General features: G+C 43.5%; 1 protein-coding gene across 3 annotated transcripts in view; it reads right to left on the reverse strand.

Annotated features, from left to right (window-relative positions):
- Window positions 1–24,245, reverse strand: part of TRPV4 (transient receptor potential cation channel subfamily V member 4) — a 619,663-nt gene that overhangs the window by 272,805 nt on the left and 322,613 nt on the right. For all 3 annotated transcript variants that reach the window (XM_086943119.1, XM_086943118.1, XM_086943117.1), the window contains exon 5: window positions 3,053–3,193. In XM_086943119.1, the coding sequence (XP_086799245.1) occupies window positions 3,053–3,193 (141 nt within the window). The remainder of the gene's footprint in view (window positions 1–3,052; window positions 3,194–24,245) is intronic.

The raw sequence follows: 24,245 nt of genomic DNA on the forward strand, positions 1-24,245 counted from the left end.
TGGTCTTAAAATCAAATAACCCAACTTACTTGTATTAGACTCAATTTTATACATCCAACCCTCTTTCTTTCGCCCTTTCACTCTCCCGGATTCTCTTACTGCCACATTTTCGCTTTCGTTCTCGCTCACTTGCCTCCATCTTTGTCTCTCTCGCTTCTCTTGCTCGCCACTGCCTTCCCCCAGTTCCTCCTTCTTTTCGCTCTTCCTTTTTCTTCCCTATTTCACCTGTCGTTTATCTCTCTCTGTGTGTTCTCTCAATGACTTGCTCTTTCTCAGCTTCCACACTCTTCTCCATTTCCAAGATTTGTGTTGGATCATTTGAAAATCAGGCCTGGTTATGTTGGTGAGAAGAGGGGAGTATTGGTGGGGAAGGAGGTTGCTATTGTTTTCAACTTGCTCCGCCCTTGCAGCATCGTCAACCTGTGAAACTAAAGCGGAATTTAAGACATTTTCTTAAGCTGAAATGAATACAGCTGCAGGAAGGCTGTGCAACAGCGTTTTCATTGCCCATAGTGTTAAAATAACAATACTTTTTCTGCGATTTAACCACTGCCTTCCTAGCCATTTAATGAGTTTCCTTTATTTAACTGCGTTGAAGCATGGCCTTGGCCGAATCCGGGTATGTTGGCGCCGTGCAACTTCAGTGAGGAAATCACTTTGGTCTTTTTTTCCCCCAAATCAGTTGAAGCCCAAATATTTAAGGTACTTGTAGCTCCAGTCGTCCGTTTTTATATATTTTCATTATGTTTTTAGTTTCAAATTACAATACAAGTAAACATGTACATTCAGTATAAAAATATAGTTCATGCAGTCTATCATTAAAACAATAATTAGTACAAAAACATATTTGAAACAAATGGGTTTCTAAAACAATCCTTTGCACTGAAAGAAGACGTGCCATGGATTCTTTATTATTTTACAATACCATCCCAGCCACCATTCCTAAACCTATATAAAACATGATGTTTCTTCTCTCTTCGTGGTCAAATTAGTTGTCAGAGAAACTCCCAACTCATCCTTGGCTGATATGGGGGGTTATCCCATAACCGGTCCTAGGATGCTTGTTTCCGGTCCAGGGAAGACCTGGCTTTGCAGTTCGGGCTGGCCTATACTCATGAGGCACGGGTCATTAATGATTTGCATATAGCTGTGTCTGAACTGGGGTGGCGAAGTGAGCTGAAGAACGATGATGGATTCAACCCAGATATGTGACTGGGGGTGAGTGTATAAAAAGTTTGAGCACTCAGTCCATCATCTCCTAGTGTTTGCTATGGTACATAAACATCAGCTTTAATTTGGGATGCCTTGTTCCTGTATACTTGTGGTTACACAAAGAAGTAACAGCGCCTACATAAACACCATCTTTAATTTGGGATGCCTTGTTCATGTATACTTGTGGTTACACAAAGAAGTAACAGCGCCTCAGCTGCAGGCACTTGGGCGCTGCATCTGACTGGGGATTATTTACCATCTGGCCATGCAATGCGGAAGCACATTGACAAAGCCAAAAGCTCTTGCATTGCCAAGAACGATTGGCTTCATCAATGCTTGCTTGGGGGAGACTGGTTTGAGCAAAATGTGTCTTGTGGACGAGTAAAACTGACAATTTCTGCATAAACCAATCCTATGTCAGTATCTGGTACTACTTTAACGTGGAGTGGACCCGTGTGTAAAATTTCCACTTGCGATCCAAGCCACATACATTTTAAGTAATACATGTAATTTCGCTTAATTATCATTACATTTACACATAGTTCACCCAAAAATTTTTGCAATTTTGTGCAACCCTAGACTGTTCTCATGCTTTCTCCAACGAGTAGCTCGTGAGCTACTGGTAGCTTCTCAGCTACCCTTCAGTAGCTCTCCTGTGCGCATTCCAGCCTTTTAATGTGGAACTTTTTTTTACTTGGTTAAAATAACACATGTATGTTAAAGTTGTGTATTCCAAGATGAAAACGTGTGAATTTTCAGACCTCAAAAGCTGATGTTTGGAGAAAAATGGGTGGATTTCCAAATTACAATTAAAAAGGCTTTTTGAGTGACAAATCATGCGCTGAGACTAATTACTAATATAATTACGAGTGAGCCAGGGGCCTTGTGGCTGGCATGTATTTCCTACATATAGGCATTTCATTTTGAAAAAGCCTTTTGTGCATTCCTGCTAGCAACACACCTGGTACACTGTGGTGATCACTGCTTGTAATCTTGGACACGGTAGTCACTAATATAATCTTGTCTAACGTGGTCACTATCACAACACTGATAATATTAGTAGCGCTGACATATTTTCATTTAAAATAAGTGGCTCTTTTCACACAAAAGGCTGAGACCCCTGCTTTAGAGTGCACCGTACTGTGTTAATGTCTGCAGTTGTTTATCCGGAGTAAATAGTGCACATCTTTGATTCCTTATAGAATTAAAACAAGGCAATATCCAGTGTCTCCATGGAAGGGGTGTCTTCTGAAGAGGAAAAGGCAATGGTCCCCAAGACAGTGGTTCAGTTGCACTATTTGGTTTTGACAGTTGCAGTAACAGTAGTGCCCAAATAATTTTTGGGATGTGTAAAACACCAATTCTCAGAGGAAAGAATCCTAGCAACTAAGAAGGTATCTCAAAGCTTCGGTGGGGTCCCGCCCTCTACTACATTTTTGTTTCTGTATTTTTCCCGCGGTTTATTTTAACTTAACCCATTCTGTGCTGGTGACGGAACCACTCCGTCGCCAGCCACAGACCGGCTGTGCTAATGACAGAGTGGTTCCGTCACGGCCCGGCCGGCACGCCTGCGCGGCAGCGTTTTCGCGCCTGCGCCGAGCGTTCTATTGAGCGGGCGGGCCGCGACGGAACGACTGGTGACCGAACCACTCGGTCACAAGCACAGCGCGCCCGAGGCTCGTGACGGGTGGTTCCGTTTCGAGCATGGCAGCTCCGCGCCCCCCCCCCGTAGCACTGCGGCGGAATTACCGCCGCAGCCAAGGGGTTAAAGTAGGAATAACTCCACAGCGTTGGTCACAAAAATGCTTAGAGTCACATGTCAGCATGCATTCATCCTTACCAAAATAGAAGTATCCCCCCTCGTCCTTCGGCTGGAAAAAGCGGCCACGGGCCTGTGCATGTACATCTGCTCCTTTTTCCACCAACAATTCCACATAATGCTTACACCGCCTCTCGATAGCAATGTGCAGCGCCGTCTGACCTGAAACAAAATGCAGTGTCACCATGTAATGTAAATTATTTTGAATCAGCTCATTTTGAATGGCATTAATGCCTTTTTGATGGCGCAGTTGGCCTACTCTCTTCATTCAAATCCACACAAAGCTAAATACTTCAAAATGCTAGAAGAAAATCTATTCCCCCAGGTAAACTAATATTAATTCTATTCAATATCTTCATATAACCATAAGGCATGAAATTCCATGGAAGAGGAAGGTGGTGGCAACAGGACTTTAGCAAATTTCGAGATCTTCAGGGCAACCTGATCATATGAATATTTTTGCTGGATACTGCATGGAGCAGTTAAGTTAAAGGTAGGTCTCCTCAGCCAAAGAGGCAAATACCACGCCACTGCCATTGATATTGCTAATACAATCCAACCTGCAAAGCCTTGGAATCTCTCTTCACTAAACCTTATCTCCAGTCAAACATGTGACCTTGGTCAACAGTAACTAGCAAGCCTACAGAGGGAGCAAGCATGGACCCACTCCTCCCTGAATCTACATAATTAACCTACAGTGAATCTCATAAAGATCTTTTGTTGATTTACACAATATAAATTCACTAATTTACCCTCCAAAATAATTCCTCACTTTGCTGTCACTTATCTGTATTTGCGCAAAGAGGATCACAAGGACTGGTGAGCCGTTAGTCGTTCCTATTCTCAAAGCTGTTCACTAACTCCTGGTGAAGAAAGATTGAATCTCAATGCACCATTTGTGACAATTCTAATCAAAGATGAATTTGAAAAAAGCATAAGTACGGAGGCTCATTCATTTTCTTAGTAACCCACCGCCAGTGCTGCTTAATGCCTGTGCAGCCATATAATAAGTATTCCATGTCTTGATTCTACAACCATACCCTTCATGTTTCTTCATCTCACTCTTGGAGGATATTTTTTATCCCTGCTTTCTCCATTTGTCACTGTTTTATTAGCTTTCACTTCATTCTCCATCTTCTGCTTTACTCTCTGATGTTCTGGGTCAAAATGTGATTAAGAAAAGTAAGTTCCAGTCCCCAAAAATCATTGGCAATGAAACCCCAATAGGTCTGGCCTTGGCCAGCCAGTGCTATAGTTATTTATTTTTTGTTTTATTGCAGGCATGCAGAACTAAAAGAAAAGGAAAATGGGCCACTGCATGTATGCTATCCCAATTTTTGCCACTACACTGTACGCCACTACACTCTATCCGACTTGACTCTATATGCTATGCCACTCCACTGTGTGCTACTTCACTGTACACCATTCCATTCTACCTCATTGTACTCTACTCCACTGTACCACAGTACACTGTAGAATATTATCCTCCACTATATTATACCACACTCCATTTAATGACACTCCACTCGACAACAGTAAACTGTCTGATTAAAAAGTTTTAATTAAAATTGTAATAAACCATTGAAATTCTTAGAAAAAAAAGGTCAAAGCGAAGTTCTAGTTAGTAAACAGTTATTTATTTTTGATATACAAATCAAACTTTAACTACACCAATATTACAAAATCTACATTTATAGTTATCTTGAATGAGGTGACAAGACTATGTACAAAGGTGAGCAAGTTATACTAATTTGAAGGTGGAGCGTGGGCATAAATGTGTTATAAGTAGGTCTTATAATAATTTGAAAGTGCGCGTAAATGATAAATTTAAACGATAACTATAACCAGAGTTTCTAATGTTTGTGTAGTTTAAGCTGGGATTGTCGCAAATAAGAAATAAATAAGTGTGTAAGTGGTACGTAAATCATAAATATAAGAGAGAACTATGAAGTGTAGAATTTCTAATGTTTGAGCAGTTTAAGTTGGGTTTGTATACCAAAAATAAATAACGTTTTCCAAACTATAACTTAGCTTTAACCTTTTTTAGAGAGAAGAGAAGAGAAGAGAAGAGAAGAGAAGAGAAGAGAAGAGAAGAGAAGAGAAGATTAATCCTTGGAATGTCAATAGTCTGGTGAGACAGCTAAAGCCGTCTGAAAGGCCAGGTCTGCAAATGAGTGCCTGTGACCATCACTTGCAGACACCTCCACTACGTAAGCACAAGTTATATAATCTTCCATATCTAGGTCCTCTTTACATCCAAGGCCGCTTCAACTTGACCTCCCCAGGTTTGGAAACCACGTTTTATGGTGGGAATGCAACATCCTATGATGGACACCCTCTCCTAAGCATGCTGAAGATCTGAACAAGCCAATACAGAAAGCGGAAGGGTCATAATAAGCAGCAAAATCACTACACATTCCACAAACACGCCTGTACTTAAAAAAACAAAAACAATGAAAAGACTTGATATGGTGCCAAAAACACAAACGTTTATTATTTAAAACGAAATTTAAATGGTTGAAATATGATTCTAGGCAAAATTGGGACTATCAAACATGTGGAATTTAGGTCGATAATCGATTCGTGGAAAGACAAACATTTTTTTTTTAAAGACAACTGCATTACGATAGTAAATGAGTGATTTAGCATTGAAAAGATGGCAATTCCTTCCAGTCTTTCGGTTTTGGGTCCTTCTGCACATGTCACGTCAGAAACCTCTGGCAGAGACTGACATACGCCACTAAACGATATAAGCAATTTCAATTCTGAATAAAGGCAAAAACTGGGCCTCGCGTTTGTTGCCAAATGTAAAAGTTAAACGTGCACGTTATTCCATTTCATTCGACTTGTCTTCTGCCTGGAAGCTAGTTAACAGATCCGTACACACATGTTTTCACCACACCCAAACCGGAGGCGAGGTTGGCTTCACATAAAAATAAACTACGTTGCTCAAACCCAGACTGCTTTCTGCTGTGGTAAACCATGTGAATAACGTGTCTGTCTCTCGCGCTGTCACGCAGCTGCACTTCCTCATTCGAAGAACTGCTCTTGCGCAACACTTGAGAAGGAATAGAAAATGTGTACACGTGGTGGGAGCGCCAAAAGTTCTGCAGACAATAAGCAACAAACACGTGCGGGGAATGAGATTTTGGTATCAATTTATAATCAATTTAATAATTTATCTCATTCGTAATTGTTGGACCGCTAGTATCTGTCATTGAGTAAAAGACCACCCCCACACAGGTTTAGTTCAGCCCCATTAAATGACGCCACTCGGAAGAACCACTTACAACTGATAGAGTTTTAAGAGTTTATATAAAGATTAATTTGGATGCGATACAATCCACTCAGGATAAAATCTCAAAGTATACAAATTACAAAATCAGTTTCAATATCAGCCTCTTAAGCTTCGGTGTGAAGTGGTTCCTTCTGCGTCATCTGCAGTAAGATAAAACAATCATCAAGTTAATCTGTCCCTACTCTATACTATGTGTCAACCCTACTTCGCCAGTTTCTTCCCTAAAAGGTGTCAGCAGTTTGACTTCCAATGAAGTTCAAACTCTCTTTTAGCCTCTAAAGGAAATCTTAAGTTTCAGAAGCAGTACCCTATCTGCCTACCCATCCGCTCTCTAAGGGTCCTCGGCCTACTGCTCCCTTGCGCTCTGATGTCTTAGCGCATCTGCTCAAGGCATCTACCCTTGTCTTTGCTCTCGCCTTAGCCTAATGCTAATTGCTCTGCTCTTCCCTGATTGCTCTCTCCTCCCCGGGGTGCTGTCCCTAAAATACACAATCACCGTGTGGGTGGAACGCCCCTTGACGCCCACCACGGACTTCCCCCGATGATGTCAACTTCCTGCTTCTTCCATTGGTCCATTCCTTGCGTCGTTCGTTAAGTTGACCCTTCTCCTTTCGATGTCATCTTCATCATCTCATCGTCGACGTTTATTGACTCTTTCAGATCGCATATCATAGAAACTTAGACAAGGTCTTAACTTATCTGTACACTTCTTAACCTTCTAGATCATGTGAATGGTCTTGTCAAAACATAGTCCACCTCAACAAGTGTCTCTCCTCACGTTCGAGCAATAAGTTCCGTCCGGCATTGTCACCTTAAATCTAACAAGTGCTAGACTTCTCGGCTCTCACGTCCACATCAAGCTATTTACGACTTTTACAAGCCCTCTAAATTACATTCATGTGACTATGCTCCTTCGAACTCTTGACCAGTTAGGTTACAAACACAAATGACCTAAACTCTTCCAACATTCCTACAGAAACCCTCTATACAGTATAACCTTTGGCATACATTTATATATTCGTACTTTTAAGAAAAGCCCTAGTTATACTTAAATACATTCTACATCAATAATATGTAATACATAGAATACGACTACATAGAATATAACTTATGCATTCTCCTTGGTTACATTATCATGTACGTTCCCTACATTTCTCCACATTACATTTCTCTACGTTTATGCTTTTCCACATTACATTTCTCGCCGCTTCTCCATTTAAAGTTACACACGTACACGAATTCTACTGTGCACGTTCTACATTTCATAAGCATCTCTACATTACCCATCATGTATACAGGCCTTCTAAATCTAATGCATTTTAACATGTGAATACATTTATGTTTCCTATAACATGTTATCACATTCGTTGGCTTTTATGTTATAATTGTCAACTTTACATTACGATATACGTTTCATTCCTACGTTTATAACATATACGTCTAAATATGGTTACAATGTATTTTTGCATTCAAATTGCGCTCTCTCAGTTCCCCCCTTTGATGACTTTTAGGAGTCATCACTAAAAGCAATTTGAATACATCATTTATACCGAACTAGTTACATCAGTTCCTCTTTTTATCGATTCAAGTGTTCTCAGACTTTTATACTGTTGATCTTGTAGGACAGCTAGTCTTCTTTCTTGGTCTCTCATCGATCTTTGTAACTGGTTCGACTTATACCACCTATACAGTTTTACTAATCCTAATAATGTAATTATGCAAATTAATACTATTAATACAGGCTTTAAAATATACCAAACTATACTTTTGCCTAGATTAGCAAACCAACTTCCAACCTTTCCCACTCCATTTCCTACTTTTTCCCAAACATTTATTTTTGATAAATCTTCAATTTCTTGATGAATCTGTGTAATGTTCTGTATGACTTTCTCAAGTGGTTTTGAATTATCAGGAATATAAGTACAACATTCCTGAACTTTCAAAGCTTTACAAACTCCGCCTTCCTTTGCTAATATCACATCTAAAGCAAGTCTGTTCTGTAAAACCATTGCTCTAATCGACTGCATCTCACCTTCTACTAACATTAATGATCTCGCAGTACTAGCAGACAATCTATCCACGACTGTCGCTAACCTTCTAATCTTAACATCGTTAAGAATCAAACCTAACAATGGAAACATCGCTCCAAATACATCTCCTACTACTTCTGCATCTCCTACTTCCCTTTTCGTCCTCCTCGAAGCCTTTCCTTCTATAATCGCTAAATCCTTTGCATGATATATTTTGGGGAAGACAATTGCCAAGTAACACGAACCATACCAATTGTCAGGTAGTTTTACATAGGCATTTCTCCCACATACAAAATACACATTCGGAATAGCTTGCATTCCCTTCATAAAATCTTTCGTATAGTACTCTAATTTAAAAGAGTGCTCGCAACTAACCTCACCTACAAATTCACTCTCGTAATACGTTTTGCTTCGAGCTAAACATAACTTTCCTTTCTGCGTTCTATCCAATGCTATTGGACCATTGCTACCTTTCTTTTTATGTGCCTTCTCTTCTTCTGTCCAGTCTATTTTCCATTGTCCTGACATTTTTAGAATCTTCTGTCGTCTGCATCGATCATCTACTTGTGCTATAAATCTTTTCTCCACTTCTGATACTTTACAAGTCAGATTATTTCTACGTGCATATGATGTATCTAATGTGTCCCAAGGAAGAAAGAATTTGGCTAATCTATCCTCCTTTTTGTAGTAGTCCCACTTATTCATTTGTTTATAATTCGGAACTTCAGGCAGTACCGAATCATAATTTGAAAAGTAGTACTCAACCCTTCTCTACCATAAAATATACTAAGCAGTAAACTACATGTTATCCCATAAGTCAATGGGAGATGGTGATATCTAATGCCTTCGTCTACAGAAGCCGGCAATTGCATACAAACGTAGCAATCTTTGGCCTCCATGGCATCGATATATTCGTATAATAATTTTGCATATGCATTTGACCTAAAATTTCCCTGTGACTCGTCTATATGTAATCTACGAGCTTCATCTGCAAGTAACGCCTTTTCACGTATATCATTGCTCTCCTCCTTCTTTACCACAAGAGCAGGTTTCAAGGTTGTTACAATTTTTACATTCACTATTTCCTTATCATGCTCATATCCTGTCAGGTAAGATATCGTTACTACTAAAATTATAAGGAATATCACTATTGCTATAAGTGTACCTACTATACATCTAGCTTTTCTGTTTGGGTTGCCGTTCTCCATGTTATCCAACAGCGTACCTCGTTTCTTTAGCAAAAGGTTTCCTGTTGCAGTCTTTGGTTGCTTTATGTACTTTCACAGTCTTTAAAGTGCTTTCTATCAACAGGTATCCTTTTCACAACAATGTCTTTTCTCTTCTTAGCAGCAGACAACCCTAGCCCTTCTCCGTCCTCTAAATGTAATCCCTAATTTTATTCTTCTTTCCACTCGGTGCTAGGTTATCTTCTTCTTTATAACATACGTACAAAAAGTCTTTATGCATCAACAATTATTTTCGGACCTGCAGCTTTCACAACAATTATTAATAGTTCAAAGCGAATAACCTTTTCTTCTTCTTCTGTCATTTGTTGACCAGCTGTTGGAAACTGTAATCTTTTTAGCACTAGATCTTGAATTTTACTCAAACGTGGGGGTATGGGAAGTGTGAAAGTCAGTAACCCCTCAGTCTCGAGTCCAGGTGCCAACATCCATATCTCCACCGCCACAAATGGATCGAGATCGATTACTTTCACGCTCTTCACTCTCCCAGATTTCTGTCCCCAATACATCTGCTAGATAAGTCCACTCTGGGATGGCGTACCTTCTGCAGGGCACACGTACCCTTCTTGATCTTCGTGGACTCTCAATTCCTGAATCTGTCGTTTCTTCCTCCCGATCCGACTCTTCAGCGACAGGAGCAAGAGTTCTTTCGTTCTTTCCTTCCGAACTTGGCCTTTTCCTTCTCTCCGGCCAAATGGCTTCGTTGCTTTCCGTCTTTCCGCTCCTTGTTCCAGGACCCGTCTCTTGGTCACTCTCAGTTTGCTCGATATCTGTGTCGGACTCCCAATTACTTTCTTCTCCTGAGGCGACTTCAGTCCCACTCGTGTCCTGACCTTCGTCGTCCTGTTCCAACACAGTTTCAGCTTCTTCTATCACCTCCACAGCTTGGCTTTTCCCCCCTATGGCTTCTCCGCTTCCCGCCGGATTCTCATCCGAGAGAGGAGCTGTGTCTTCTGGAGGTGTTGGCACTCTTCGGGTGTGTGAGGCATGTATCCAGTTCGGCAGACCTCCACACTTCACTGCGGTATTCGTTACAAGTATGACTTGAAACGGTCCTCGCCAACGCACGTCTAAGCAGTTCTTCCTGACATGCTTCTTCACCAGGACCCAATCTCCTGGACTCAGGTCATGGCACAAGTCTTGTACTGACGGAACCTCTGCAGCCTGGACCTGGAGGGACACAGAATTAACGGCATCAGATAGTCCCTTGCAGTAGTCCAAGATCAAATCGTCTGTGATGTTCACTAGCGCTGCAGTCGGAACCGATGGCAATCTCATGGCTCTCCCCATTAGCACTTCATGTGGAGAGAGGCCTGTTCTTCTATCAGGTGTGCTACGTATGCTCATAAGAACTACTGGAAGTGCGTCTGGCCAACTCAGGGACGTTGATGAACAAACTTTAGCCAGTCTGGACTTGATAGTACTGTTAATTTGCTCTACGATCCCTGAAGCTTCTGGTCGATAGCTGCAGTGTAACTTCTGATCAATATTCAAAGCTGAACACAGCATCTTCACCACTTCGCTATTGAAATGAGTTCCTCTGTCCGATTCCAAAGAGGATGGCACCCCAAACCTCGGTATCAACTCTCTAAGCAACAATTTTGCTACTGTAAGTGTATCGCACCTACGTGTAGGGTAAGCCTCAACCCATCTAGAAAATATGCAGACAATCACTAAAACGTATCTGAGTCTGTTGCATGGAGGCATTTCTATGAAGTCAATCTGCATCCTATTGAAAGGCCCCCCAGACCTTCCTATATGACTCAAGGTAACTGGTGTTCTCTTTCCCACATTTAGTTGCTGACAGATCGTACATCGCTGACACACTGCTTCTGCCGCTATTCTAAACTTAGGATTGAACCACGTTTGTCTGAATACTCTCACCATAGCATCCCTTCCTATGTGTGCTGATCCATGCAATTTCCTTGCCATTGGACTAATGAGTTCATTTGGTAAGACTGCCCCTCCGTCGGCAGAAACCCAAAAGTTCATCTCACTTTTCCCGCAACCCGCTGTTTCCCAGCTCTTTTTCTCCTCATCTGGTGCATTTTCCTGTACTGCTCTCAACTCATCCCATGTATCTACAGTATCCAATAACATAGTCAGTTCAGTTCTCTCCTGGACTCCCCCCACTTTCACATCCGTGTGAGAATATCCCTGCTCTGCGCAGTAACGCGCTACTTCATCTGCGTATCTGTTTCCTAGCGATACAAAATCAACATTTTTTGTATGTGCTACACATTTGACCACAGCTATGGCCATAGGTTTTTGCAAAGCTTCTAACAGAAGTTTCACGAATTCTCCATTCCTAATCGGAGAACCCGAGGAGGTCATGTAACCTCTCTGAGACCACAACTGCCCGTAATCATGAACTACGCCGAAACCATACTGGCTATCGGTGTATATAGTGACTCGAAGTCTGTCGCCTGCTAGGCAAGCACGAGTCAAAGCCACAATTTCAGCTACCTGTGCGGAGTGGACTCCTTCCAGGCAAGCGGCTTCTATAACTCTGGTAATCGTGCATACTGCATAAGCTGCTCTCACCTGACCGACATCGTTTCTTACGCATGAACCATCAACGAAGAAAATTTCGTCTGGGTCTGTCAATGGCTCATCTACGATATCAGGTCTCGGTTTGGTACATAGTTCAGTCACATCGAGGCAGTCATGCTCTGTACAATTTTCATCTTCCACTTCGTTCGGAAGTGGCATCAAAGTTGCAGGATTCAAGACAGAGCATCTCTTTAGGGTCACATTCTCGGCAGCCAGTATGACCTGCTTGTAGCGTGTGAGCCTGCTATTCGTCAGATGCGGAGTCTTAGTCCTGGTCATTAACAGTTCTACAGAATGTGGTACATACACTTCTAACTGGTGACCCATAACTACACTTTCAGATCGTTCAATGCTGACACCCGTTGCAGCTACGGATTTGAGACATCCGGGCAACGCTGCGGCTACTGGATCTAATGTAGCCGAAAAGTACGCCACTGGCCTACGCGCATCTCCGTGGACCTGTGCTAATACCGCTAAAGCGCATCCCTCTCTCTCGCAGCAGTAAAGCAAAAATGGTTTTGTGTAATCAGGCATTCCTAAAGCCGGGGCACGACATAAGTCCTCCCTCAGCTGCAAAAATGCCATCAAACAATCTTTGTCCCATGGTACCGGATCACTTACTCCTTTGTGCGTCAGTTGCAATAACGGTTTAGCCTTCAGTGAAAAGTTTGCTATCCACTGTCGACAATAACCAACCATGCCTAGAAACATCCTGACCTCTCTTTGTGTTGTAGGCGCATTCATTTTCATAATAGCCTCTATTCTGTCTGGAGACACCTTCCGTTTCCCCTTTTCAATCCTATGGCCCAAGTATTGCACCTCAGTCTTACAATATTGCAATTTACCTGGAGACACCTTGTGTCCATTCTCGGCCAAGTGATTTAACAAGGTTATGGTGTCCTCTCTGCAAGCTTCCTCTGTTTCTGACGCAACTAGGAGGTCGTCTATGTACTGGACTAGAACTGAGTTCTTGGGCAGCACTAGACTTTCAAGATTTCTCTTTAAAAGCTGGTTAAAAATCGATGGGCTTTCTGTATACCCCTGAGGGATACGACACCATGTTAAGACGCGATCTTCCAGCTTAAAAGCGAAAAGATATTGGCTCTCTTCATCCAACGGTATCGAAAAGAAAGCCTGACACAAATCTATCACTGTAAACCATTCAGCTTGGAACGGTATCTGAAATAATATCACTGATGGATTCGGTACCACTGGACAACATGAGACAACAATATTATTAATTTTCCGAAGATCCTGTACTATTCTGTATTTTCCACTAGGTTTCTGCAAACCCATAATCGGTGAGTTACATGGACTACCCACGATCTCCTTCAGTATTCCCTGCTTAATCATGGATTCGATCACAGGCTTGATCCCTGCAATCGTCTCTGGCGTTAGCTTATACTGTGGTGTTCTTGGATACTCAGCATGGGGTCTTACCAGGATTTTTACCGGTTCTACTCCTTTAATTAATCCTATTTCTTCCCCAGTAAAATCCCAGACCTCAGCTGAGACTTTCTCTCTCAAGTCTTGTGGAAGCTCCTCCACTGTCAAGGTAGGATAAAGTTCCACACACTCTTTTGAGTTTACGACTTTAAAATCAGCATCCTCATCATTGGTCTGCACTTCTACTCCTTCTGGTGTGCAATGTATCGTGCAATTTAGTTTGCACAGCAAATCTCTCCCTAGTAAGCACACAGGACTAGAATCGCAGATCACGAACTGATGTTCGTCACTGTAATTCCCTATTCTTACTGACACTGGTTCGGTCAAGGGATTTGTCATCCTTTTGTTCGCGACTCCTACCACCTGTACCGTTTCTCCTGATATTGGCAGACCCGGGACTACCACAGATCTTAGCGTGGATCGGGTGGCCCCTGTATCCACCAAAAAGGTTGTAGGACATCCCGCTATTTCCGCCTCTACGTATGGTCCTCTCTGATCTACTTCCAAGGCGGCTCCTAGAGTACAATCTTCTTCCCTACTCGCTCGCTGCCCTGTAAGAGGATCAACGTAGTAGCATTCCTCTCCTCCTACAAACAATGGCATCTGTCTGTAGGTTTTCCCTCCGTTTGAGATGCGAGGTGGTTGAGGAAACGGGGCTCGAGGAGTCTGAGTCCCCCCTTTGACAAACTTTCCCTTCGGGACTGTTGCTCCCTTAACCACGTTGTTCTGTACCTCTTCCTCCTCCTGTTCTAATTCCCCTGACTCAACATTGTAAGGACACTCGCGTCGCCAGTGTCCCACCTCATTACACTGATGGCATCTCGTCGTCTTTTTCAGTGTCGCGATATCCATTCTCGGTCTTGGTCTTTCTTCCTCATCTCTGCTCTGATTATTCTGTTTCTTTGCCGGCGTTCCTGTTCCCTGCTGCCGCTGTTTATCCTTCCCAGCAGCTTGCATTTGCACTAGCATTAATTTTTCCTTAAGCTTCTTTGCCTTAGAGTCTATCTCGTCACTACAATACCTTGCGTACCTCAGAATCTCGTCTAAAGGTTTGTTCTGCCAACAGATCAAATGCTGCTGGATCATTAGGCATATTTCTGGTCTCAATCCGAGGACAAACTTTGAAACAAACTGTCCTATATCCTTGGGATCCATCACATCTAACCCGCTGTACTGCTTGAATGCTTTCAGCAATCGCTCGTAAAACTCATGAACTGTCTCCTTCGGCTCCTGAGTAGTTCGATCTATCTTTACCCAGTCTATGTCTTGCACCGGCACTTTCTCTTTTAGCCATGTTATTACCCTTTCATATTTTTCCATGACTCTTAGTGATGGCCCATTTGTCCGAGTATCTCTCGGTGGCTCGCAAGTAGGCCATTCAACACTAAGCTTGCATGCCGTCCACAAATCTCCGGGTACTACGATATCGAACAGTGTGTTCAAATCGATCCACAGTACCTTCGAGATCTTCACGAATCTTTCTACCTGCTTATACCACTCAACAGGATTATCCCTAAGCTTTGGGAAGGAATTGGTAAATGCCGCCAAATCCCCCCTACTCCAGGGCACATGAACGTAGCTTCCATTCGCGATTTCTCGCAAAGGGAAGGCTTCCATTCTCATCAAGTCTGCGTCCTGGGACTTCTCAAGCACACTCCGTCTAACGGAGCCCTTCTTGGACCATCTTTCCTCCCATCTATCCAAATCTTTCCATATCCTGATACTTATGATCAATTCCCTTATGTGTACCTTCAGCGCGATCGTTCTACGGTCATCCAAATCCTGGTCCGTGCATGTTAGCCTATGGTTGCTCTGTAAAGCCTTAGTTCGTGACAGGTCTACCATGTACCTGTTTGCCAAATTAGATAAGTTCTCATGAGCTGACCTCGCTCTTCGAGTAATATCTTTGGATAGGAACAGTATCTCATCTGGTGTATACGAGGCTAATCTCTCTAATGACACTGTACCATCAATCAATTCATCCAGATCTGCCTTCAAACTCATTACGTCAAGTCGTTTTGCTTTTATTTCCGCTTTCAGCATCTCAGTTCTGTGTTCTTCTCTCATATCTCTCTCACCTCCACTATGCGCCCTACGCCTGAGCACAGGTGAGTTATGAGGAGCTCTGCTTCCTTCTCTTCGTTCCCACCCCTCGAGATCCCAAGCCTTTCCGTCTTCACGTGGGGTGTGGTGGAATAATGCTCCATCCTCCAACCCTACATTCCGTCTTCTAGGCTCGGTTTCTCCAGCTATGAGATAGGATCCACCGTTCTGTTCTAAACCACTGTAACTCGCTTGCTGTCTGGTATCACTTAACAGACGATAAGGACCTTCATGGCTCTCCATGCTCCCGCGATCTCTTTCGTGATCACCGGATGTATGGCGAGACGTTTCGCGGCTCCCTATATTCTCATGACTCCGACCGCTATCACCAGATGCATGTCGAGACGCTTCGCGACTCTCCATGTTTCCGTGACTCCAATGTCCCACTTCCTCACCCGGGGCATGGCGTGTGCACCTAAAGGTATTCCGGTACTCCTGTGTCCTACGTTCCCCTTCACTGAAGGTGACGCGAGGCACTTCGCCACACCCTGTACTTCTATCTTCGCACATTAGCCTATTGCTGTTATCAGTAGGACAAATGTCTCTTCTGCTTTCTTGACTTCCTCTCTCCCACTCGGGGCTGCTTTCACCCGCTCCACAATGAGAGAGAATCTTGTTATCCTGCTCTCTCCACTCGGATCCCGTTTCTAAACTTCTATTCCGCGCTTCTTCGGCAGCGTCCCATTCTCTCAGGTATTCCCTTAATTCCTTATGGGTTTTCGGTTTAGGACCCCTCAAATCCATTGACCCTCTTCGACCTCGCTGTTCTACTCTGGGACCCGTTGCAGAATCTAATGGGGTACTCCGACTTATTGGCGCTCGTATTTGCCTGTGGGTATTCATTGTGGCATTCCTATTCTCTGCTCCTTCACTGTCCCATCGTGCCTGTTCATCCTGCTGGACCCCTTCCGGGTTGTAGATGGACACAATAGGGCCTATGGTGACCGGGACCTGCAAAGCGTCCGGCATTTGGTACGACCTAGCACATTGCGTCTCTGGAGCCTTCTGGACCACAAATCTTCCCACTACTCTCTGTTCCGAACTAATTTGGGGTATCTCCTCAGCCTTGGTAGCGTCCCACTCTGTTACTGGGATCGACTTATATTCCCCAAACCTAGTTCCGTCTGTTTGCGGTAATATGGGACTCGCAAGTTCCCCACTGTATGGAGGTGGTCTGTCTGTCAATAGCCTCTCTATCAGATCCTCCTCCGACTCGCTTTCCTCATCTTCCTGTTCTAGAGGTTTCCTTTCTCCCGTAACTTCCAACATCGGGTACAGTTTATCTGCTTCTATCTTCTGCACCCTCCATTTCTTAGCTTCATCGTCCCATTTAGCTTCCTGCACCGCCTTTACCGATCTTCTCACTCTTTCTTGGCGCCTCTTTACGCCCCTTTCGTGTGCTGTTCTAAACCACACACCAAGAGCTTCAAATTGTGTTGGCCTCGGTAGAGGTCTCATTGAAAGCATCGTCGCCTTCAGTTGATTCAACACTTCTAATTTAAACGTTCCGAATCTTGGGAACGCCAATTCTTTTTGCCCTTCAGTTAGCCTGTGCCACTCGGAAATCCATAATATCGAGTGTAAGCCTACATTAACTGCCATATGATATGCTGGTGTGCCTTCTGGTGGAGCTTCTTCTCCGGCATATAAATTTCTCCTTTTCTTTTTAAAGATTTTTCCTAAACCCTTAAAACACTTCATTTTGATCCCTTACGATATTTCTTACTTATTTGGGTCTTGATAACAACCACCAATCCCTGTGCGACTCTCGCTAATCTCTATCTCAGCACAGTTCTATGTTAACCGACCAATCTCAGCGCAGCTTTACGCTGACGTCACTTGTCCCTTCAGCAGCTTCCCTCGTTTCTCAACTCGTTTCCCGATCTCACATGCGTTTTCATTCATACATCGAAAAATGACTACTTCCGTCCAAGCGATCACTTTTCTCTGACTGTACGGCCACAGTCTAACTGTAATTGCTACCTCAACTGGCACAGCGTCTTTCCTCTTACGGTCGGACACTTGCCTCAACTGATAGGTTACTTACACACAGTAAACGTACGACCAGCGTCCGTTACTCATTCACTCACACATACGCTCCCCCTATCATCGGTCTGTCGGGAAATCAATGGTACCTCATGACCCCCTTTCAATGGTAGACAAATTACTCTGGGTGTTCGATACACCCGAACCACTTAAGTCCTCTGGACATAAGATTTTATCCGGTTGCGCGCGCTCACAACCTTCCCTCACTCACACTACAGGCATTCAACTCCGCTTGACATTACAACACAGGAACAACATAAAACACCGCAATCTTACAACGCATGACCCTTATACTCACTCTCGACCGATTCTGCTGCTTTTCTCTCGACGCACCATCAGCATCGTCTTCGGCTGCGATTCTTCTTCTGGTCGACGATGACTAGGGACCTTGGGGTAAACTAACCTGGCCTAGGTCGTCTTCCTCAAGAAGATAACCATCATTACTCTGCTACCAACTGCGGGGAATGAGATTTTGGTATCAATTTATAATCAATTTAATAATTTATCTCATTCGTAATTTTTGGACCGCTAGTATCTGTCATTGAGTAAAAGACCACCCCCACACAGGTTTAGTTCAGCCCCATTAAATGACGCCACTCGGAAGAACCACTTACAACTGATAGAGTTTTAAGAGTTTATATAAAGATTAATTTGGATGCGATACAATCCACTCAGGATAAAATCTCAAAGTATACAAATTACAAAATCAGTTTCAATATCAGCCTCTTAAGCTTCGGTGTGAAGTGGTTCCTTCTGCGTCATCTGCAGTAAGATAAAACAATCATCAAGTTAATCTGTCCCTACTCTATACTATGTGTCAACCCTACTTCGCCAGTTTCTTCCCTAAAAGGTGTCAGCAGTTTGACTTCCAATGAAGTTCAAACTCTCTTTTAGCCTCTAAAGGAAATCTTAAGTTTCAGAAGCAGTACCCTATCTGCCTACCCATCCGCTCTCTAAGGGTCCTCGGCCTACTGCTCCCTTGCGCTCTGATGTCTTAGCGCATCTGCTCAAGGCATCTACCCTTGTCTTTGCTCTCGCCTTAGCCTAATGCTAATTGCTCTGCTCTTCCCTGATTGCTCTCTCCTCCCCGGGGTGCTGTCCCTAAAATACACAATCACCGTGTGGGTGGAACGCCCCTTGACGCCCACCACGGACTTCCCCCGATGATGTCAACTTCCTGCTTCTTCCATTGGTCCATTCCTTGCGTCGTTCGTTAAGTTGACCCTTCTCCTTTCGATGTCATCTTCATCATCTCATCGTCGACGTTTATTGACTCTTTCAGATCGCATATCATAGAAACTTAGACAAGGTCTTAACTTATCTGTACACTTCTTATCCTTCTAGATCATGTGAATGGTCTTGTCAAAACATAGTCCACCTCAACAAGTGTCTCTCCTCACGTTCGAGCAATAAGTTCCGTCCGGCATTGTCACCTTAAATCTAACAAGTGCTAGACTTCTCGGCTCTCACGTCCACATCAAGCTATTTACGACTTTTACAAGCCCTCTAAATTACATTCATGTGACTATGCTCCTTCGAACTCTTGACCAGTTAGGTTACAAACACAAATGACCTAAACTCTTCCAACATTCCTACAGAAACCCTCTATACAGTATAACCTTTGGCATACATTTATATATTCGTACTTTTAAGAAAAGCCCTAGTTATACTTAAATACATTCTACATCAATAATATGTAATACATAGAATACGACTACATAGAATATAACTTATGCATTCTCCTTGGTTACATTATCATGTACGTTCCCTACATTTCTCCACGTTACATTTCTCTACGTTTATGCTTTTCCACATTACATTTCTCGCCGCTTCTCCATTTAAAGTTACACACGTACACGAATTCTACTGTGCACGTTCTACATTTCATAAGCATCTCTACATTACCCATCATGTATACAGGCCTTCTAAATCTAATGCATTTTAACATGTGAATACATTTATGTTTCCTATAACATGTTATCACATTCGTTGGCTTTTATGTTATAATTGTCAACTTTACATTACGATATACGTTTCATTCCTACGTTTATAACATATACGTCTAAATATGGTTACAATGTATTTTTGCATTCAAATTGCGCTCTCTCACACGTAAAAACAAGAATACAAATATAAAACATAGTTCTACATTAGTGTGTTTCATTAACACAATTAGCGGCACCGAAATCAATAACGGTGAACAACGTGCCCTTCTTCACTAAATCCTCTCCGCGTCTTTTACATGCCAGGAGGCGGAAATGACGTATGGAAGAGTAGAGATCTGTAAAGGAAATGTACTTTTTCTGCACACATATTGTATGTTTGCGAAAGAGACTCACTCACACCAGAGAAAGCAAGGATGCAGGCTAGTGTCGAAAGAAAGACTCAGAAGTGGCTGGGCATGATGAATTTCTGAATGTTAGGTCAAGTGGTTGGAAAGAGACCAGAGTGAAAGAGAAGAGGGACACGAAGGAGTAGCATGAACCAATGACACAGTGTCCTTGTGTTTTAAAAACGATGGCCTTAAAGGAGGATGCTTTTGATTGACCACAAAGAACGCTGTGGGAAATACGGTCCCTGGGCCCAATTACAGATAGTGTGTACTTTTCCTGTTTGCACCACGGCGCACCATAAAAAGTGCGCTCACAACGTGCAGGTCGCAGGACTTCACCCCTAAACCACCACCCCATCCTTGGAGACAAATGTGAGATATAAGTGTGTGGTATTTCCAAGACGTAGCTATTTAATTAAGCAACATAGTGTTAGCAAATAAAATAGCAGTCATACAGGAGTTTTCTATAAACACAAAGAAACAAGGAAGGCAACACTACAACACCTATATTGTACAGCAAGTGATTCTTGAGATAATGTAACCCAAATATAATTAGCCATGATTCCTAAATCGAGTGATTAACAGTTCACAAATGTATTGTAACTCGCAGATTCTTAGTATATACAACCCCAGCAGGGGCAAACACTTGATGCGAACAATTCTCATTCCCCACCAAGGATTGCTGGGCAAATAACATCAACATCCATTTAAACAAGCTTTCACCTCTGACCAGAAGAGTTATGTAAACACACACAGTTTGGTCCATGATATACAACTCCAGGGTACCACATAATGCACCGTCCCTACCAGGGTACCTGTGGCCTGAGCAGCCCCCATCCACAATCAACTCAAGGCAAGCTAGGGTAGGGCTGAAAGTTCCAGGACCTCCCCCCTACTCCAGTCTGCGCCATGCCTGACGAGATCATTACCACATCAAGGGGTCAAAACCAGCCAATCAGTCCAATTTCTGGAGTAGCCCCATTCTTTTCTTCCCAGATTTCCGCCTTCTGCTCCAAGTGTGGGTGGGTGGATGTTTCTGTATTTTCCGGCCCCTGCCACAGGTCCATGGCCTCTGGGGATCTTGACTGCTGCATGGTCAAGGGTCAAAAGAAGGAGCTCTCCGGGCCTGCAGAGCTCTGAAGGCCCTGCTGTTGTGGCGTCCCTAGAAGGTTCAGAAAAGGGGGTGGTGATGGACAGAGTATCTGAATTAAACAGAACACTCATACCCAGTCAACAGATCAGGGCTTGATCCACCACCGTTTTTTAGCTCACTGCACCATCCCAGCTCAAAACCTGGCTACATGCAAATTAGTCTGTCCCTGGCCCAGTGCATCATGGGAACAGGGCAGACCACACTACCAAGCCAATTCTTATACTGGGAAGGAAACAAGCTTCCGGGGACCGGTTTCTGGCATTACAGCCGTCTTCGGCCCGGCTTGCTTGAATCCTGATGGTGCAATGAGTAAGGGACTCACATCTGAGAATACCCTTCCACGCTTATGGTGGACAAACGATTCAGAAAAGGGGGTGGTGATGGACAGAGTATCTGAATTAAACAGAACACTCATACCCAGTCAACAGATCAGGGCTTGATCCATCACCGTTTTTTAGCTCACTGCACCATCCCAGCTCAGAACCTGGCTACATGCAAATTAGTCTGTCCCTGGCCCAGTCCATCATGGGAACAGGGCAGACCAAACTACGATACTGTCTTGATATGTAGCGGTTAGAGTGGTACTCGGTATGGTGGGGAGGCCGCAGTTCAACTCTGTATGTGTTTATGTACCACTAAATGGAATCGAGTTTTTGACTTGACAGGGAGGAGCTTTGCCATAAAAGACAATTAGGTAAGCTTTGTCAAGGAGCCTACCGTGGTTTGCTGCTGACGCCGTGTCCCGCTGGGGCGTTTTGCTGTCCTGTGTGGAGATTCCTGCTGGGGGCTGGACGGAGGGAGAAGGAGAACGCCAGCCTGCTCCGCGCCCCCTGCCTGTCGTGAGGGACTCCAAGACTACGAGTCCCAGCAATCCCAGCGCTAGCCATAACGCCGGCAACACCTGAGGACTGTTAAGCCCCTCCTCTTTCTGGAATACCATTGCCCTGTTCCCCCCGCAGCGCGGGGCGCGCGCGGGCTGGTGCCTGGCCAAAGGCGGACCCGTCTGAGCCCGTCCGAGACTGTTGAGGCTGAGTTGGGCCAGAGCTCTTGGTTTTCATTTTGTCCTCTTTCCTAAAAGTAGGTTTTAGGGTCATGAACACAAAGTAAACCTGAATATCCCTGTGGCCTTTGTTTGATCAACAGAACTCACGGTTACTGTACGATCTAGTAGGCTGCCATCCCCTCAACGTGCCTAAAACCTACTTTTAACATCTCATAGGTTGCTATATTAAGCATTGAGGAAGGAACCCCCAATACCACGTTAAGGCTCATGAGGTCAGATAACCTTGGCCCATAAGTAAGCCACATTTATAAGATCTTTTTCCTTCCTTCACAGTTTATGTTTGGGAAGATATTTGGCATGCCTTCCATTAGTGTATGTCTTTGTCTACTGTGTGTCTTTTTCTTCTTTTTTCCACAGGGTCCTTGAACCTTATTTTTGCTTCAACTTCACCCTCCCTTGCAGGAATCAATTTTTTCCTGGTCCTGGACGTCCGACTGTGATGTTTATTATGCTTTTGATTTATCCTACAGGTTCTATATCTTCAACGCCAATTGTGCGCAACAGAGCTTATCCTAACCATAACACCTATAGGTACATTTCACCTAGTGTTTTTTGTAGAATACACTTTTACATTCTAATCCCATGTGAGTAAGGTGAGGATAGTTGTGCATATCCTCATCCTGAAGGAGTCCATGTACTCCGAAACATGTCGACGCACTTTTTGAGGTTGATATACCCTAATACGTATAACTGACAACCTCGTTTTGCACCCCTTTTAATAATACCAGCCGAGGACGTAATAAATATTTTTTTCTACGAGCCAGGTATTTTTTAACCTTCACTTGTTTCACCTCACCACTCACTCTCCCTCTCACACACAAAAACACATAGTTCACTATCAGTGCTCCTACGTATCCATGAGTCGCAGCACGCCGCATCCTGTAGAGGGTTGCGAAGGCCCCGAAGATGAAGCATGACACCAAGGGGCCTGTTGGTGTGTGAGGCATTTAAACAACACTGTGTGCTCCCCATTACTTTAGGGATCACTACCACCTTCTGAGTGGATTCCATTTTGTTTAGGAGTGGTATAAGACAAGGCTGTGTCCTTGCTCCCCTGCTTTTTACCCTTTTTATAAATGAGGTAGATGCAGTTTTAAAACCTATAAGTGCCGATGCCCCCCAGGTAAAAGGGGTTTACGTGCCAGTATTGTTATGTTATATGCGGACGCTGCCGTGTTCGTGTCTAGGACCCCATCGGCCTTCAGCGTTTAATAGATCGCTTCTCTGCTTTCATTAAGGACAGGAAATTGCTTATCAATAAAAGTAAAACCCACACTATGATCTGTGGGGTTGGCCGTAAGAGGTCCCACACCTATTTTATTGATGGAGAGAGAGTGCTCCAAGTTGATACATTTTGCTATTTAGGAATCACCCTCGCCAGGGATCGAACATGGGTGCACGAAATTACCAATGTGTGTGCAAAGATGGCCAAAAGTGCCCATGGGGTTTACAGATTTGCGGCAAAGATAGGCGACAGACGCATTATGGATATGATGCAGATTTATCAATCCAGATGTGTGTCTATCACCTTATATGGGGCCGGGGTGTAGGGACACTGTTCCAATGGCTGTTTGCAAACTGAGGAAAATATTTTCCTCAAAAAACTATTGTGTTTACCAACCTCAGCCCCAATTGATTTAATCCACAGAGAACTAGGGATTAATTATTTGTCAGATTTGATATCCCTAAGGCCGCTAATGATTTGGCGCTCTATCTAGCAAAAGGAGGAAACAGCCCTTAAGAGACTCGTAATTAATGATTGTCTCACTCTGGATAATCATCTTAGGATCCCTTGGCTGAAATATATAGTATACAGTTTTAAAGAAATTTGATATTAATATTTTGGCTGACCCGTATGCTGCTGTAGCAATTTCAAAACCCGAGATGAAGGTCACGTTTATGATCTACAGAGCTAAGAGGCGGGCGAGCAGCAATGGTTTACTGTC

The sequence above is a fragment of the Lissotriton vulgaris genome, chromosome 11 (genome assembly GCF_964263255.1).
Source record: "Lissotriton vulgaris chromosome 11, aLisVul1.2, whole genome shotgun sequence".
NCBI classification, from domain to species: Eukaryota; Metazoa; Chordata; class Amphibia; order Caudata; family Salamandridae; genus Lissotriton; species Lissotriton vulgaris.